The sequence below is a fragment of the Salvelinus namaycush genome, chromosome 3 (assembly GCF_016432855.1).
Source record: "Salvelinus namaycush isolate Seneca chromosome 3, SaNama_1.0, whole genome shotgun sequence".
Taxonomy (NCBI): domain Eukaryota; kingdom Metazoa; phylum Chordata; class Actinopteri; order Salmoniformes; family Salmonidae; genus Salvelinus; species Salvelinus namaycush.
In genome coordinates, this window is record NC_052309.1 from 9,660,785 (window position 1) to 9,679,309 (window position 18,525).

The 18,525-nt window shown below is 45.7% G+C and overlaps 1 protein-coding gene across 1 annotated transcript in view; it reads right to left on the reverse strand.

Moving 5' to 3' along the window:
• Positions 1 to 567: 567 nt before the first annotated feature.
• LOC120044908 (roquin-2-like) overlaps positions 568 to 18,525 on the reverse strand; it is a 31,382-nt gene continuing 13,424 nt past the window's right edge. The window contains exons 9-18 of the mRNA XM_038989639.1: positions 17,312 to 17,599; positions 15,797 to 16,017; positions 15,097 to 15,503; positions 13,398 to 13,535; positions 11,500 to 11,661; positions 10,588 to 11,323; positions 6,560 to 6,644; positions 4,935 to 5,118; positions 4,573 to 4,697; positions 568 to 4,212 (exon numbers count right to left, since the gene is read on the reverse strand). Coding sequence (XP_038845567.1) covers positions 4,074 to 4,212; positions 4,573 to 4,697; positions 4,935 to 5,118; positions 6,560 to 6,644; positions 10,588 to 11,323; positions 11,500 to 11,661; positions 13,398 to 13,535; positions 15,097 to 15,503; positions 15,797 to 16,017; positions 17,312 to 17,599 — 2,485 coding nt within the window. The 3' untranslated portion in view covers positions 568 to 4,073. The remainder of the gene's footprint in view (positions 4,213 to 4,572; positions 4,698 to 4,934; positions 5,119 to 6,559; positions 6,645 to 10,587; positions 11,324 to 11,499; positions 11,662 to 13,397; positions 13,536 to 15,096; positions 15,504 to 15,796; positions 16,018 to 17,311; positions 17,600 to 18,525) is intronic.

Below are 18,525 nucleotides of genomic sequence, written 5' to 3' on the forward strand. Positions count from 1 at the left end.
CTTGTTGCAAATTGGTGTAACTCCCCTCCGCCATCAAAACCCTGAGGAAACATTGTATCAGAATCTAAATTCAGGTTCGGCAACACCATGGTAAAGGCCATGTAAAGCTAGTTCTTCCTGTCAAGGCTTGTTTCATCATGTTCCTGGACTAAAGAGTGTGAAATGTTACCTCAGAAAGGTCTGTATCTACCTCTGGTATATTCTGTTGAAATAGAGCTAGAGGGGAAGTGTGTACAATAGGTAACCGTAGCAATATTCACAGGCAGCCCACCAGGGGGAGCCATTCACACTTGATCTGAAGCTTTATGAATATTTAACCTTTTATTTAACTAGGCAAGTCAATTAAGATAAAATTCTTATTTACAATTGTGTACACCCGATGGGACTCCCAATCACAGTCAGTTGTGATACAGCCTGGAATCGAACCAGGGTGTCTGTAATGATGCCTCTCGCACTGAGATGCCGTGTCTTAGACCGCTGTGCCTCTTGGGAGCCCAGAATATGGGCCCAGATCCGAAGTTCTCAAAGCAGTTGAAACAGGACAAAGTCACATATTTTGTGTTTGTTTTTCATTTATTGTAGCATGCAAAGTTTCAGGTACTGACATCTCCCTCTGATTTCACAGGTCTGCCTGGTCCATCAAAATAGTATCAGAGTATTCTGCTTGGCCAAGCTGTCAGTGCAGGAGCAAATAGCACACAAAGACAACCAACAGGTCAGGCAGTTGGCTGGTCACATCTGAACACAATCAATACTTCAAACTAAGAATATGGTTCAGGATATTGCCTTGCAATGCAGGGAAACCTTTCACAAAGTGATATTTCAAATGAAATAAATGGAATACATATTATTCATTTAGACATTTGTTTATGCTGTCTCAGCCAGTTTCATCATTCTGAAACCTTTATTTGTCCCTCTATATCAGTATTTATTTAAATAGCTGATTACATTTTGTTGTATAAACGAGCAGTTAGTCCATCTAACGATGGTGCCAGCTGTGTACAATAATGATGGATGTGTGCACCATCTTGTATTTCATTAACATTTCAATCGAACAATAGATTTGCTAAGAAAATGTCTAATACAGACATAAATATTCAAACATCAGTTCCGTCATAGTTGTACAATTGACAAACAGGCAAATGTTTTCACCTTACAAGACCATCCTCGGCTAACTTTGACTATTCAGCAAATTTTCAAAATTCAACTGAAGAAGCAGACTTGACTTATCCAGAGTGAAGTACTACAACTCAACCAATGATGGTAGTAAGTAATAATAATACATTGATCGTTATCAATAATAAAGCATTTCAGAAGCAGTAAACAGTCAAATGCTGCAGGCAGGCTAAAATACTTGGCGTGGCCACACAGTGGGCATGTGCAGAACACTTACATCGCTGGGTGTGTTGTATCACAACTACAGAATCATGTACTTCCTCCTTCGCCATGACAACAAGAGGGACTAGCATGCATGACCTGGGGCACTGGCTGGATAGTGGGGAGTAAGAACATCTTGCAATGATGACGTGGGAAGTGCAGTGCGATCAGATCATTACACCAGTGAGTCATTAGACAGGCACTGGAACACTCTGGGAACTCTACCTACATAACTCCCTGTTCTTAATGTGCCCATTCCCTTCCCAACTGGGTAATACTATTGGTATTGAATCCAAACATAAAAGGACACATTATAGCAAAATTATAAATCCCTCCTTAAACACAATTTATGTGGTGAAAAGTTACATTAAACTATATTCATTAATGAAAATATTTGCGCACATGACCCATAATATTCAGTGCTGAAGATGCGTTCAAGGGTGTAATCATTAGCCAAACAGTTGCAAAACATTACGTTTTGCAACTAAAATGAGAGTTTCTATTGGACAAATTCAGGTATGTCCCTCCTCGTTTCGTTCCGTTTGCTTCCTGCAACAGAATCGGCGTAATGAATAAACCCTTCATCAGTAGCTTAGCAACATAACTCCTCCATCACTAAGGGCTGCAGAGACTAGGCTCTAGCACTCCCTGCTGGAACAAACCTAAACTACAGGAGCGAGATAGATTGGTCTAGAATCACAACACTACCCTTGAACTTGACCAGGTTCTAAACCTTAATAGACTCCCTGGTCCCTCCCACATCTTATACCCAAAGGCCCCTATCCCCTATAGGGCCCTGTCCGCCGTTAGACAACAATGGATGATTGATTGTATAGAATATGACACTAAGACAATTTCTTAAGTCAAAGTCTGAAACAGGAACAGAAGAGCAACAGAAATACAGTAGCCTGTCAGTAATGCTAAGAGAATGGATATACTGTATGTCTTTATATATGTATGGGGCAGTCCTTAAGAATTATCAATCACTGGTCAAGTTGTGTCTCACTTAGCCTGTCTGCTTCCTTTCAGACCGTAACAAAATAAACCCTATTATAAATAGGAGAGTTTTTCTAAGTGCTGCAAGTTAACACATAGCGTCACCCGAATCTCTTCACCCCCACAGGCAGGAGAAGACAGCAAACAGAACGTTCAGTGCACAAAACTGCAGTAAAATAACACTGACCCTTTTAGGCCAATGCATGACCCTCGGTAGCGATCACATAATGATGATGGACTGTATTCGTTAGACTGCTTGAAACATGAATATAGAGACAGACTGATGGGTCGGTTTCATTTCTTCCCAAAAATGACCACCAACAACGAAACAAAACAGAGATCCCGATAGAAAATATTTTGACAAATAACTTCACGGAAGTTAGCAATGCTTGAAAGAAAATAACAAAACATTTGTGAAAAGTTTGAACAGGGACCAAACTAAACAAAGACAGCGTGAAGAAACACAATAATCACCTGCTGGTTTGTTGACAATCTGTCATAGTAAACACAGATTATGAGTTTGATGCACAGAACCAAAAAGAGCTGCAACAACCAGTTTACATTGTGAATATATGTCATGTGATTACACTGTACAGATAACTGTAAGTATGACGTATCATTCCATCACAGCAGATCACTACAATTCAATCCCTGGCTGCAGTTGCACAGAGGATAGCAATAAATGATGGTGCCAGAACCAATGAATACTGAAATCTGTTGAATATATCAAGGATTGTTGATACATGTTGTACTATTTGGTGTTTTTAATGTATTAACCCCATGGTGAAGACTAAATATGAAGAGATATTTTACGAACATAAAAAAAAGGCCACAATTGTGCATACATGTGAGTGCGGTGACATCTGATTGATCGTCATCGTCTTGAATCTCATCTATGAAATGCTTGAGACCAACAAATGACACGTCACACAGGATAACACGGCCAAGCCTTAGGAACCTTTGATAGGCTACTACAATGTCTAAAGTAGATGGGAGTTGGACTAGAGCAACATCTAGTGTTGGTATCCTTCATCTCTTCCTGTTTATCTTCCTCTTTTAAGACATACAAACCTTGTTCAATTAGCGCTGTTTTTTTTTCAAAGTAAAGACTTGGAATTTTTCGAGAGGCAAATATCCTTCCTATGACTACAAATGCATAGTAATGTGCTGTTATTGTCATCAGCTCAATGTCAACAGATGCTGATCGCATACACACACACAACAGTGCTGAACACCTTTGTTACCTTGGAAACATTGTAGAACTAACAAAAATAAAACTATTGGATGCCATGTGAAGCATGATAATCACCATCACCATCATCATTATAGGAAGTGGAGAGCGAGCAGCACACACAAACAAACACTTGATCAAAAAAAGACCCTGCCGAGATGAGAAAAGAGGAAATGCGACGGAGGCTACTGGTGTGTGTCTGAACTATACATCTCTCTTTGTCATGTTTGAAACAACACTACCTGTGGTCTAAAGTAGCATACTGTATATAATATGCCCTCAGACTGGTGATATTAGTGGGGTGAGACCTGATCGCTGTCTGATGATACAGGCCTATACAACCCTAAGATGTTACTGTGACAGCAGGTGTAGGAGCTGTGTAGCGCTGGGCCGGGACCACCGCTCGGGACCACCGGCTGGGACCACCGGCCGGGACCACCAGGCGTGGGGGTGAGGTGTGTTTGCCCTCTCAGTTCCCGTTGAGCAGCATCTCAGGGCCTGTGTTAGGGCAAGGGCCCATGTCCCCCAGTCTCAGAGGTCCGGTCCTCATCATCAGCTTCCCCACGCTGAGGCCTCCTGAGCCCAGACCTCCAGGGGAGAGAGACCTCCTGGAACACAGAGATGCAGTATGAGCTCTGATCAGTAACCAATGAGTAGAAGAGATCTCTGCCCTTTATAGTTCTTGTCAGAAACAGAGAAGCTGCAGTAAGGGAACAGTTGTTTCGTTTATGCTGCACTTACTCACCCAAGTGTAGGCCTATCTGATGTGTGTATGACCATGTTATGACCATGTTATGACCATGCCTGCCAGAAAGAATTACCCTCAGGGATAAATAAAGCTTATTGAATTGAATGTTTGCGATAAGGGAGAAACCACATCAATATTGAGCCATGCTACTGGTGTGTTTAGTGTTTACTTGTCTCACGTTGCCAGACATCGGTTGAGGCTAGTTGTTGACCGAGCTCACCTGAAGGCCATCTTCTTCAGCAGTTGAGCTTCCATCTTGTCTGCTGACAGCTTGTCTGTCTGTGTCCTCTGGGGTTCACTGCTGGGAGGGGTGAGGAGGTGGGGCTCTCTCAGCTCCAGGGGCTTCTAAGACAACCAGAGAAAAAGTCAGACGGAGAGAGTAGACATGGAAAACATATAGTTGATCTAATCAACTAACTACATTACAAAGTCAGATGTTGCAATATTCTACCACTTTACAGATCCCAGATCATCCCTTATGGGACACAGACACCAATCAATCAACCAATCAATTAATCAATCAGTCAATAATGAAATCAACCAATCAACCAACCAATCAGACACATAGAGACGTCACTGCACCTTAGACTGTTGACTGTTGTCCTGCAGGTCAGTGTCCTCTACGTCTAGTACAGACAGCTCCAGTTCTACGTCTCTGTCCAGTTCACGCTCTGTCGTGTCTTTACGGTAGTCAGTCTGCAGCATGTCTCCTGCACCAGCCTGCTCTCCACTGCTGAAGGACCGCCGACGGGCGGCTAGCTGTTCACTGTTGACATACAGGAATGGTGGCAATTTAAGATTATCTACAATATCTTCATTGTATGTGTTGCTTCAGATATGCAACATTACAGTAAAACAGTGGCTTTGTATTGTACTGTAATGTACTGTATGGTACTGTATTGTACTGTACTGTACTGTTATCACATGTGTATTCTGACTGAAATGATGTAAATAGCTGATGTACTGACAGCAGAATGAGAGACTTGTGGAGTACAGAACAGAGGACTAGATTCCCCTCCAATCAAAGCTACAGAGAGACTGTTAGTCAGAGTCAGGGGGGGGGGGGTTACAGAAGAGAACGTGAGGAGCAAGCAATGACAGACCAGAGAGATGCTCTATGTTTAGTCTGAGGAGAGAACTGACTGCAGCACAATGAAAGAGGAGGAGGAGGAGAGAAGGGGAGGGAGAAGAGGAGGAGAGAAGAAGAGGAGGAGAGAAGAGAAGGAGAGGGAAGAGAAGATGAGGAGAGAAGAAAGAAGAGGAGGAGAGGAGAGGGTGAAAACAGCACTTCCAACACAGTCATGATGAGCAAGCAAATTCTCAGCTGCATACATACAATAGGACCTCGAAGTAAAAAGACAAGATAAAAAAGACAAGATATAAAAGACAAGGTATAAAAGACAAGGTATAAAAGACAAGGTATAAAAGACAAGGTATAAAAGACAAGATAAAAAAGACAAGATAAAAAAGACAAGGTATAAAAGACAAGGTATAAAAGACAAGATAAAAAAGACAAGATAAAAAAGACAAGGTATAAAAGACAAGGTATAAAAGACAAGATAAAAAAGACAAGATAAAAAAGACAAGGTATAAAAGATAAAAAAGACAAGATAAAAAAGACAAGATAAAAAAGACAAGGTATAAAAGACAAGATAAAAAAGACAAGGTATAAAAGACAAGATAAAAAAGACAAGGTATAAAAGACAAGATAAAAAAGACAAGGTATAAAAGAAAACAGGACAATGCCTTTGTTTAGGGTGAAGAGAGAAAGGGGGGGATGGGATGGCTCTACATGGTATATAGTATAGTATTATATAGTTTCGTATAATATAGTATTACATAGTATAGTATTATATAGTAGTATATAATATTTTATAGCATAGTATTAAATAGTATAGTATTATATAGCATTATATAGTATCGTATTATATAGTATTGTATTATATAGTATAGTATTATATAGTAGTATATGGTATAGTATTATATAGTATTTTATAGTATAGTATTAAATAGTATTATATAGCATTGTATAGTATTACATAGTATAGTATTATATAGTATAGTATTATATAATATTTTATAGTATAGTATTAAATAGTATAGTATTATATAGCATTGTATAGTATTATATAGTATTGTATTATATAGTATAGTATTATATAGTATAATATTATATAGTAGTATATAGTATAGAATCCATACTGTACCCCTCTAGGAAACTGGAGTGGCTGGAAGAGTCAGACCCCCCGGAGCTCCACCTGTAGTCCCCATGGCCGATGTGTGGACCATAATCTGTTAGAACCATAGATTTACAATAACAACATTGAGCAAAACTATTACAATACATTTTCCCACCCTTGTCAACACTATGCTTAAGTGAATGCATGGGAGCACTGCCTGCAGTGAACCAGGGCTCTGCTGAGCCTGCTGAGAGCTGGTTGCATTCAGAGACTGGCCTGGAGATGAAAGAAAACTTTCATTTATGTTCACGCTCTAATCCCCCCACATATTGAGAGGATTCTGCTCTGTGCTAGCCTAGCAGCTGGTCCTAAAACACATGTTAAACTTCTTATGGCTGCAGTCCCGTTAACGGGATCGATATGACAACAGCCAGTCGAAGTGCAGGGCGCCAAATTCAAAAAACAGAAATCTCATAATTAAAATTCCTCAGACATTCATGTGTCTTATATCATTTTAAAGGTAATCTTGTTGTTAATCCCACCAAAGTGTCCGATTTCAAATAGGCTTTTCAGCGAAAGCACTACAAACGATTATGTTAGGTCACCACAAAACCACAATAACCACAGCCATTTTTTCCAGCTAAAGATAGCTTTCACAAAAACCAGAATAGAGATAAAATTAATCACTAACCTTCGATTATTTTCATCAGATGACACTCATAGGACTTCATGTTACACAATACATGCATGTTTTGTTTGATTAAGTTCATATTTATATAAAAAAATCTGAGTTTACATTGAGGCGTTAGATTCACTAGTTGCAAAAACATCAAGTGACTTTGCATAGCCACATCGTTTCAACAGAAATACTCAACATAAATATAAATGATAATACAAGTAATACACATAGAATTATAGATATACCTCTCCTTAATGCAACCGCTGTGTCAGATTTCAAAAAAACTTTACGGAAATATAAACCATGCAATAATCTGAGACGGAGCTCAGATGATTAGCCAAATTAGCCACCATGTTGGACTCACCAGAAACCAGAAAATACATGATAAATGTTTCCTTACCTTTGATGAATTCATCAGAATGCAGTCCTAGGAATCCCAGGTCCACAATAAATGCTTGATTTGTTCGTTCATGTCCGTTATTTATGTCAAATTAGCTACTTTCGAATTGTTTACCAAATACCCTAACCAAAGTTTCAAAGCGCGACCACTATAACGTGACGAAATGTCCAAACGTTCCGTTACAGTCAGTAGAAACATGGCAAACGATGTACTGAATCAATCTTTAGAATGTTGTTAACATACATCTTGAATAACGTTCCAACCGGAGAATTAAATCGACTTCAATTGAGAGATGGAACGGAGCTGCCTCTCACGTGAATGCGCGTGTTGATGCATGGTCACCTCATGGCAGTGATTACTAAATTCTGTCTCCTTCGACCCCCCCTTCACATTAGAGTCATCAGACTTAGTTCTGTTGACTGTTGACATCTAGTGGAAGCCGTAGGAAGTGAAAACCCATCCATATCTCTCTGTATTTTCAATAAGAGCTTGGTTGAAAATATGGCACCCCCAGAAAAAATCCAAACAGGAAGTGGAACTTCTCAGGTTTTTGCATGCCATATGAGTTCTGTTAATCTCACAGACTTAATTCAAACAGTTTTAGAAACTTTAGAGTGTTTTCTATCCAATACTAATAATAATATGCATATATTAGCAACTGAGACTGAGGAGCTGGCCGTTTACAATGGGCACCTTTCATCCAAGCTACTCAATACTGCCCCTTCAGCCATAAGAAGTTAAGAGGATTCTGCTCTGTGCTAGCCTAGCAGCTGGTCCTAAAACACATATTGAGAGGATTCTGCTCTGTGCTAGCCTAGCAGCTGGTCCTAAAACACATGTTGAGAGGATTCTGCTCTGTGCTAGCCTAGCAGCTGGTCCTAAAACACATATTGAGAGGAGTCTGCTCTGTGCTAGCCTAGCAGCTGGTCCTAAAACACATGTTAAGAGGATTCTGCTCTGTGCTAGCCTAGCAGCTGGTCCTAAAACACATGTTAAGAGGATTCTGCTCTGTGCTAGCCTAGCAGCTGTTCCTAAAACACATGTTAAGAGGAGTCTGCTCTGTGCTAGCCTAGCAGCTGATCCTAAAACACATGTTAAGAGGATTCTGCTCTGTGCTAGCCTAGCAGCTGGTCCTAAAACACATGTTAAGAGGATTCTGCTCTGTGCTAGCCTAGCAGCTGGTCCTAAAACACATGTTAAGAGGATTCTGCTCTGTGCTAGCCTAGCAGCTGGTCCTAAAACACATGTTAAGAGGATTCTGCTCTGTGCTAGCCTAGCAGCTGGTCCTAAAACACATGTTAAGAGGATTCTGCTCTGTGCTAGCCTAGCAGCTGGTCCTAAAACACATGTTAAGAGGATTCTGCTCTGTGCTAGCCTAGCAGCTGGTCCTAAAACACATGTTAAGAGGATTCTGCTCTGTGCTAGCCTAGCAGCTGGTCCTAAAACACATGTTAAGAGGATTCTGCTCTGTGCTAGCCTAGCAGCTGTTCCTAAAACACATGTTAAGAGGAGTCTGCTCTGTGCTAGCCTAGCAGCTGATCCTAAAACACATGTTAAGAGGATTCTGCTCTGTGCTAGCCTAGCAGCTGTTCCTAAAACACATGTTAAGAGGAGTCTGCTCTGTGCTAGCCTAGCAGCTGATCCTAAAACACATGTTAAGAGGATTCTGCTCTGTGCTAGCCTAGCAGCTGGTCCTAAAACACATGTTAAGAGGATTCTGCTCTGTGCTAGCCTAGCAGCTGGTCCTAAAACACATGTTAAGAGGATTCTGCTCTGTGCTAGCCTAGCAGCTGTTCCTAAAACACATGTTAAGAGGATTCTGCTCTGTGCTAGCCTAGCAGCTGGTCCTAAAACACATGTTAAGAGGATTCTGCTCTGTGCTAGCCTAGCAGCTGGTCCTAAAACACATGTTAAGAGGATTCTGCTCTGTGCTAGCCTAGCAGCTGGTCCTAAAACACATGTTAAGAGGATTCTGCTCTGTGCTAGCCTAGCAGCTGTTCCTAAAACACATGTTAAGAGGAGTCTGCTCTGTGCTAGCCTAGCAGCTGATCCTAAAACACATGTTAAGAGGATTCTGCTCTGTGCTAGCCTAGCAGCTGGTCCTAAAACACATGTTAAGAGGATTCTGCTCTGTGCTAGCCTAGCAGCTGGTCCTAAAACACATGTTAAGAGGATTCTGCTCTGTGCTAGCCTAGCAGCTGTTCCTAAAACACATGTTAAGAGGAGTCTGCTCTGTGCTAGCCTAGCAGCTGGTCCTAAAACACATGTTAAGAGGATTCTGCTCTGTGCTAGCCTAGCAGCTGTTCCTAAAACACATGTTAAGAGGATTCTGCTCTGTGCTAGCCTAGCAGCTGGTCCTAAAACACATGTTAAGAGGATTCTGCTCTGTGCTAGCCTAGCAGCTGGTCCTAAAACACATGTTAAGAGGATTCTGCTCTGTGCTAGCCTAGCAGCTGGTCCTAAAACACATGTTAAGAGGATTCTGCTCTGTGCTAGCCTAGCAGCTGTTCCTAAAACACATGTTAAGAGGAGTCTGCTCTGTGCTAGCCTAGCAGCTGATCCTAAAACACATGTTAAGAGGATTCTGCTCTGTGCTAGCCTAGCAGCTGGTCCTAAAACACATGTTAAGAGGATTCTGCTCTGTGCTAGCCTAGCAGCTGGTCCTAAAACACATGTTAAGAGGATTCTGCTCTGTGCTAGCCTAGCAGCTGGTCCTAAAACACATGTTAAGAGGATTCTGCTCTGTGCTAGCCTAGCAGCTGGTCCTAAAACACATATTTGAAAGAGAAAATGAACTAGGGAATAACAATTCTGTTGGTTGAACATCTTAAGTTTTTTCTTCTGCTGTCATTTCACAGTAAATCAGAGACATAACAAGTCATAGAGAGGATATATAAAACATTACAAGAGAGATATAATAATGTATAATATCTTATTCCTTTACATTTGAACTCCAATCCCCCATACCCTCCTCACCTCTGAAGTTGATGGGGATGGTCCTGTTGCTTCCCTGGCAGGCCGTGGCCTGGACCGGGTCGGTGGTGTGGTACCCTGTACGGGAGGCGCGGGATATCGCCCCCCATTTGGAGATGATAGGCCCTTCTCCAAATGGTATGATGGGCCCCTCTCCAAACGGTATGCTGGGGTCCTTGTCTTTCAGACGGCGGTAGGTCTCAAACGGTATGCTGGGGTCCTCGTCTTTCAGATGCTGGTAGGGCTCAAACGGTATGCTGGGGTCCTCATCTTTCAGACGGCGGTAGGGCTCAAACGGTATGCTGGGGTCCTCGTCTTTCAGACGGCGGTAGGTCTCAAACGGTATGCTGGGGTCCTCATCTTTCAGACGGCGGTAGGTCTCAAACGGTATGCTGGGGTCCTCGTCTTTCAGATGGCGGTAGGGCTCAAACGGTATGCTGGGATCCTCGTCTTTCAGACGGCGGTAGGTCTCAAACGGTATGCTGGGATCCTCGTCTTTCAGACGGCGGTAGGGCTCAAACGGTATGCAGGGGTCCTCGTCTTTCAGACGGCGGTAGGTCTCAAACGGTATGCTGGGATCCTCGTCTTTCAGACGGCGGTAGGGCTCAAACGGTATGCTGGGGTCCTCGTCTTTCAGATGGCGGTAGGTCTCAAACGGTATGCTGGGATCCTCGTCTTTCAGACGGCGGTAGGGCTCAAACGTGTGTAGCCACCGCATCCTTTCACCATTGTCTACTTCCTGAAAGACAAAGCATTAGTAGAAAACATAGACATTTTCATTTGTTAGTGTAGGCTATGTCACAGTAATTGCCTAATTTGTCATGTGATCCTAGACTATATTGTTATGTTCTGTAGGATCTATATGTGTCTGTGTGGCTGTTTGGTTGAATTAAGAAGGCATGTTGTGAGACCCACTAAGTTTTCGGAGCGGGAGTGAGCTGAGGCCTTGTGATGCTCTGGTTCAAAGGGGCTGATGCAGGTACTGATGGTTCCACAGGACCAGGGAGAGTAGTGGGACAGATTCTCCTCTCCACGGAACTTACAGTTCATACACTGACCACCACCACCGTCATCATGCTAGAGAGAGAGAGAGAAAGAAAGAGAGAAAGAAAGAGAGAAAGAAAGAGAGAAAGAAAGAAAGAAAGAAAGAAAGAAAGAAAGAAAGAGGGGAGAGAGAGGACGAGGGAAAGAGAGATAGAGAGAGGGGAGATAGCAAGAGAGAGAGAGAAAGAGAGAGAACGAGGGAAAGAGAGATAGAGAGGAGAGATAGCCAGAGAGAATGAGAAAGAGAGAGAGAGAGACATTTGAAATGTCTTTATTCTTTTGGAACTTTTATAAGTGTAATGTTTACTGTACATTTTTTATTGTTTATTTCACTATTGTTTATTATCTATTTCACTTGCTTTGGCAATGTAAACATACGTTTCCCAAGACAATAAAGCCCGTAAATTAAATTGAATTGAAATTGTATTGAAATTGAGAGAGAGAGAGAAGAGAGGGAGGGGGAAAATAATGGAGAGATGGAGGGATGGGGATGGGGGACAGAGAGAATAGGGGGGGGAGAGTTATGAAGACTCCCAAACACAAACTGCGACTCTCTATGCTATAGCAACCAGTTGCCCAGCAACAGTCACAGTCTAAAATAGCTTTGGATTCAACACAGCTTTTGGGCCAGAATCAAAAACACACACAAACAACATATACAGTACTGTATAAGTCAGCATTCTTTACCTTGATTTCATGGGGCAACAGAGTGGAGAAAACTGATTACAGTATGCCTTTTATACTTGTGCTATACACAAACTTTCTCTTTCTTTCTCTCTCTGTCTCTCTTTCTCTCTGTCTGTCTTTCTCTGTCTCTCCCTTTCTTTCCCTGTCCGTCTCTATTTCTCTCTGTCTGGGTTTCTCTCTCTCCCTTTCTCTCCCTTTCCGTCTCTCTCTCTCTCTCTCTCTCCCTGTCCGTCTCTCTCTCCCTCTCCCTGTCCGTCTCTCTCTCCCTCTCCCTGTCCGTCTCTCTCTCCCTCTCCCTGTCCGTCTCTCTCTCCCTCTCCCTGTCCGTCTCTCTCTCCCTCTCCCTGTCCGTCTCTCTCTCCCTCTCCCTGTCCGTCTCTCTCTCCCTCTCCCTGTCCGTCTCTCTCTCCCTCTCCCTGTCCGTCTCTCTCTCCCTCTCCCTGTCCGTCTCTCTCTCCCTCTCCCTGTCCGTCTCTCCCTCTCTCTCCCTGTCCGTCTCTCCCTCTCTCTCCCTGTCCGTCTCTCCCTCTCTCTCCCTGTCCGTCTCTCCGTCTCTCTCCCTGTCCGTCTCTCTTCCTGTCCGTCTCTCTCCCTGTCTGTCTCTCCCTCTCTCTCCCTGTCCGTCTCTCCCTCTCTCTCCCTGTCCGTCTCTCCCTGTCCGTCTCTCCCTCTCTCTCCCTGTCCGTCTCTCCCTCTCTCTCCCTGTCCGTCTCTCTTCCTGTCCGTCTCTCTCTCCCTCTCCCTGTCCGTCTCTCTCTCCCTCTCCCTGTCCGTCTCTCTCTCTCTCTCTCTACTCTCTACTCTCTACTCTCTACTCTCTACTCTCTACTCTCTCTCTACTCTCTCTCTCCTCTCTCCCTGTCTGTCTCTCTCCCTCTCTCCCTGTCCGTCTCTCTCCCTCTCTCCCTGTCCGTCTCGCTCCCTGTCCGTCTCTCCCTCTCTCCCTGTCCGTCTCTCTCCCCCATCTCCCTCTGTCTCTCTCCCTGTCCGTCTCTACACCCCTCTCCCTCTCTCTCTCGTTCTATGGTCGTGACTCACAACGGATGTACAAACACACTCTGTGTACGTGCAGGCCTACGTACCTCTGCACCAAAGTCTACGGTGAAGATGGGGGAGGACTGGGAGGGCCTGTTCACGTTGCCGTGGTGATGGTGTGCCCACTGCTCCTGTTTCCGCTTGAACAGATCCTCGCATCCAAGAGGAACACGCCCATAAGAGTCCTGGAGAGGGAGCGGGAGAGAAAGACAGAGAGAGAGGGAGACAGAGAGACAGAGAGAGAGAGACAGAGAGAGAGAGAGAGAGAGAGATATACAACACTGTATATAGACATAATAAGACATTTGAAATGTCTTTATTCTTTTGGAACTTCTGTGAGTGTAATGTTTACTGTTCATTTTTATTGTATTTTTGTTTATTATCTACTTCACTTGCTTTGGCAATGTTAACATATGTTTCCCATGCTAATAAAGCCCTTAAATTGAAATTGAATTGAGAGAGAGAGATAGAGAGAGAGCAGGGGTTAGAGTTGGCTGAGATCTCCCCTATGTACACTAACCATCTACAACAACATTACTCATAGCCTTCAATAGGAGGAGGAGGAGGGCAACGATGAGGGGAAACGGGGGAGGAGGGCAACGTGAAGGGGAAGCGGAGGAGGAGGGCAACGTGAAGGGGAAGCGGAGGAGGATGGCAACGTGAAGGGGAAGAGGAGGAGGAGGGCAACGTGAAGGGGAAGCGGAGGAGGAGGGCAACGTGAAGGGGAAGCGGAGGAGGAGGGCAACGTGAAGGGGAAGCGGAGGAGGAGGGCAACGTGAAGGGGAAGCGGAGGAGGAGGGCAACGTGAAGGGGAAGCGGAGGAGGAGGGCAACGTGAAGGGGAAGAGGAGGAGGAGGGCAACGTGAAGCGGAGGAGGAGGGCAACGTGAAGGGGAAGCGGAGGAGGAGGGCAACGTGAAGGGGAAGCGGAGGAGGAGGGCAACGTGAAGGGGAAGCGGAGGAGGAGGGCAACGTGAAGGGGAAGCGGAGGAGGAGGGCAACGTGAAGGGGAAGCGGAGGAGGAGGGCAACGTGAAGGGGAAGCGGAGGAGGAGGGCAACGTGAAGGGGAAGCGGAGGAGGAGGGCAACGTGAAGGGGAAGCGGAGGAGGAGGGCAACGTGAAGGGGAAGCGGAGGAGGAGGGCAACGTGAAGGGGAAGCGGAGGAGGATGGCAACGTGAAGGGGAAGAGGAGGAGGAGGGCAACGTGAAGGGGAAGCGGAGGAGGATGGCAACGTGAAGGGGAAGCGGAGGAGGAGGGCAACGTGAAGGGGAAGCGGAGGAGGAGGGCAACGTGAAGGGGAAGCGGAGGAGGATGGCAACGTGAAGGGGAAGAGGAGGAGGAGGGCAACGTGAAGGGGAAGCGGAGGAGGAGGGCAACGTGAAGGGGAAGCGGAGGAGGAGGGCAACGTGAAGGGGAAGCGGAGGAGGAGGGCAACGTGAAGGGGAAGCGGAGGAGGAGGGCAACGTGAAGGGGAAGCGGAGGAGGAGGGCAACGTGAAGGGGAAGCGGAGGAGGAGGGCAACGTGAAGGGGAAGCGGAAGAGGAGGGCAACGTGAAGGGGAAGAGGAGGAGGAGGGCAACGTGAAGGGGAAGCGGAAGAGGAGGAAGAGAATATGTGGGTGACAATGAGTTTGCTATGCTGATTGGGAGGAGAGGAGAGGCAGGAGGAATAGAAAGACATGATAAAGCCAGTCGTGTTCAAGACTGTACTGCGTGCTTGCAGAGGAGGCTATACAGTAACTGTACCCTGTGCAGTGCTGCTCTGTGCTCCCCCGCTGAGCAGTAGGGGCTGTCCAGGGAGGCGTATCTCTCTCGGAGGGGGGGCTGGTACACAGAGGAGTGCAGCACCTCGGGAGGCAGCGAGTTACTCCTGGTGTCCTCGCGGTGGTAGAGCTGGGGCCTCCACATATGCCGGCTGTCATACAGGGGAGCGTAGCCACCGTGGGCTGGGGCCAGGGGCCCGTACTGGGGGACCGGTGGGGGACTGTAGGGAGAGGGACCAGCGTGGTCCCGTGGTGGGGGCAAGGAGGGGTACTGCTCTGAGTACAGAGGGGCCATGGAGGGAGGTAGAGAGGACTCTGGGACGTGGCTGGAACGGAGGAAGCGAGCCACGCAGGGTTTGTGGTGGTGTATCGCAGAGGGGTAGCCGTTACCTAAAGAGGGACAGAAGACATCAGTGAGTCTACATAATACCTTATTTAGATGATGAAAGATTGAATAGAGTGAAACGGACACACCCGGATTCAAAGGCATTTGTTTTCAAATACTTTAGCTGCAATTGACTATGCTTGTCTGGAGCAATGGAACCAATGGAATAGTCTGTGCAAACCCCGCCCCTCTGGCACTCAGGGAGGCTCAATCAAACGCTAATGTATTTGAAAACAAATGCTTTTCAACCCAGGTCTGACAGACACCGGTCACATGTCTCTTAGATGGCTGTACTCACTGGCTGGCTGGTAGGGCTGCACGTCGTAGGGAGGTCGGGGGTCCTGGTAACACAGTTCAGAGGACGGAGGTTGGTGGGGAGGGGGCTGAGGAAGGGGTCTTATCATTAGGTAGTGGGCCTGTTTGGGGTGTGCAGAGTCACATTCTAGTCTAGACCCTGGGCCGTAGGGAGAAGGAGCTGAGGAGGAATTGACCGGTGTCTTTGGAGGAGAAATAGACTTCCTGATAGAGAGAGGGAGACACAGAGAGAGGGAAAGAGAGAGACACAGAAAGAGGGAGAGAGACAGAGAGAGAGACAGAGAGAACACTGTATATATTAATAATATGACATTTGAAATGTCTTTATTCTTTTGGAACTTTTGTAAGTTTACTGTTTATTTTTTATTGTTTATTTCAGTTTTGTTTATTATCTATTTCACTTGCTATGGCAATGTAAACATATGTTTCCCATGCCAACAAAGCCCTTAAATTGAAAATTGAGGGAGAGAGAGACAGAAAGACAGAGAAAGGGACAGAGAAAGAGAGACACACAGCGAGAGACATAGAGAGACACAGAGAGAGAGAGAGAGAAAGGGACAGAGAAAGAGAGACACACAGCGAGAGACATAGAGAGACACAGAGAGAGAGAGAGAGAGACACACAGAGAGAGACACAGAGAGAGAGAGAGAGAGAGAGAGAGAAACAGAGAAAGGATGTCAGTCTAGAGAGACTGTAACTGACAATTAACCTGTAAGCCTATGTCGTTGTTTTTTGGCTTAATTGTTTACGTGTTCGCTATGCGGGGAAATGATAAGACAAGCGGAACTACGTGGCTAATAACTGTTGTAACGGGGATCATTATCGTAGCAACACACCTTTGGAGTGAAGGCAATCCCGCGCTGTGTTAGCTAAGTTTTCATGTCTTCAGGTGTAGTTTGTAAAGGTTGAAGCGTGTATGTTAGGATGGTAACGTTATAATTAAGGATGAAGCGTGAATTCATGCCAGGAATAATAAGTGTGAAGTTTTTGATTTCCTCCCTTCTGTAATAAGCAGCCAATGAGGTATTTTTCCTTTATTCATGTGTTTAATCTGATACTGTTATAGCGCCGGCTAAACTGTTTATGAATGTAAGCACTTCAGAGTTATACCAAGCTAATAAGTCACTCGTAAGACAAGAAGGTTGTAAGAGTGTGTTTAACTGTCTTTTCATTTACTTTATAGTTCTCACGGAAGGTGATAATTCTGACTAAAACTACAGAATAAAGCCGCCAGTTAAAATCAAGGAACAGTTGTGCTCGTGGTTACTGGAGGGAGCTACAGAGACAACAATACGACTCATTGTTCATGATGACACATTAAAGACAGCTGAAACGTCCCACTTTCAGCCTGAACGTTTAATACTCATCAGTGATGAGTCATCATCATGAATAATAAGAATATACAGTAAGTGACTGTATGTGAAAGTGAAAGGAATGCTGTACTGCTAGCATAAAGCATTACAGTAGAAGGATCATAATGTGACAGAGAATTACTTACTGTTCCATAGAGCCAGATGAGGAGCGGCTGGAGCCTGTGGACCCGTTAAGTACAGACCTCTCCCTCTTCATCTCCTCCATAATATCCCCTCCCCTGGGGATGAGCTGGGAGGGTGTGGCCCCCTCCTTTAGGGAACCTGACCCCCCCTTATGTGAGCTCTTCAGACCCCCAGTGCAGGCCTCCTCTCCTGAGTCGCCCCCCTCCATACTCAGACCACTACCCATACTCCCCTGGGCCAGGAGGAAGGGCCGGCCCATGCCACTGATCTTCTTGTTTCTCATTCTGTTCCTTGAAAGGGGGAGGGAGAGGGTGGAGAGATGGACAGGGTGGAGAGATGGAGAATGGAGAGGGTGGAGAGATGGACAGGGTGGAGAGATGGACAGGGTGGAGAGATGGACAGGGTGGAGAGGGTGGAGAGATGTACAGGGTGGAGAGATGGACAGGGTGGAGAGGGTGGAGAGATGGACAGGGTGGAGAGATGGACAGGGTGGAGAGATGGAGAGATGGACAGGGTGGAGAGATGGACAGGGTGGAGAGGGTGGAGAGATGGACAGGGTGGAGAGATGGACAGGGTGGAGAGATGGAGAGGGCGGAGATATGGAGAGGGCGGAGAGATGGAGAGGGCGGAGAGATGGAGAGGGTGGAGAGATGGACAGGGTGGAGAGATGGAGAGGGCGGAGAGATGGAGAGGGCGGAGAGATGGAGAGGGTGGAGAGGGTGGACAGGGTGGAGAGGGTGGAGAGGGTGGACAGGGTGGAGAGGGTGGAGAGATGGAGAGGGAGGAGAGATGGACAGGGTGGAGAAATGGAGAGGTGGAGAGATGGACAGGGTGGAGAGGGTGGAGAGATGGACAGGGTGGAGAGATGGACAGGGTGGAGAGATGGAGAGGGTGGAGAGATGGACAGGGTGGAGAGGGTGGAGAGATGGACAGGGTGGAGAGATGGAGAGGGAGGAGAGATGGACAGGGTGGAGAAATGGAGAGGGTGGAGAGATGGACAGGGTGGAGAGATGGACAGGGTGGAGAGATGGACAGGGTGGAGAGATGGACGGGGTGAAGAGATGGATAGGGTGGAGAGAGGGGGGGACAGAGAGAGGGGGGGACAGAGAGAGAAACAGAGATAATTAGAAGGGTAGGTTCGTTTAAGGTTTTGTTCACATAAAAGCCTTGATAAAAACTGTGCATCGCATGCAAATGAGTGTGGTGGTGTCCTCCC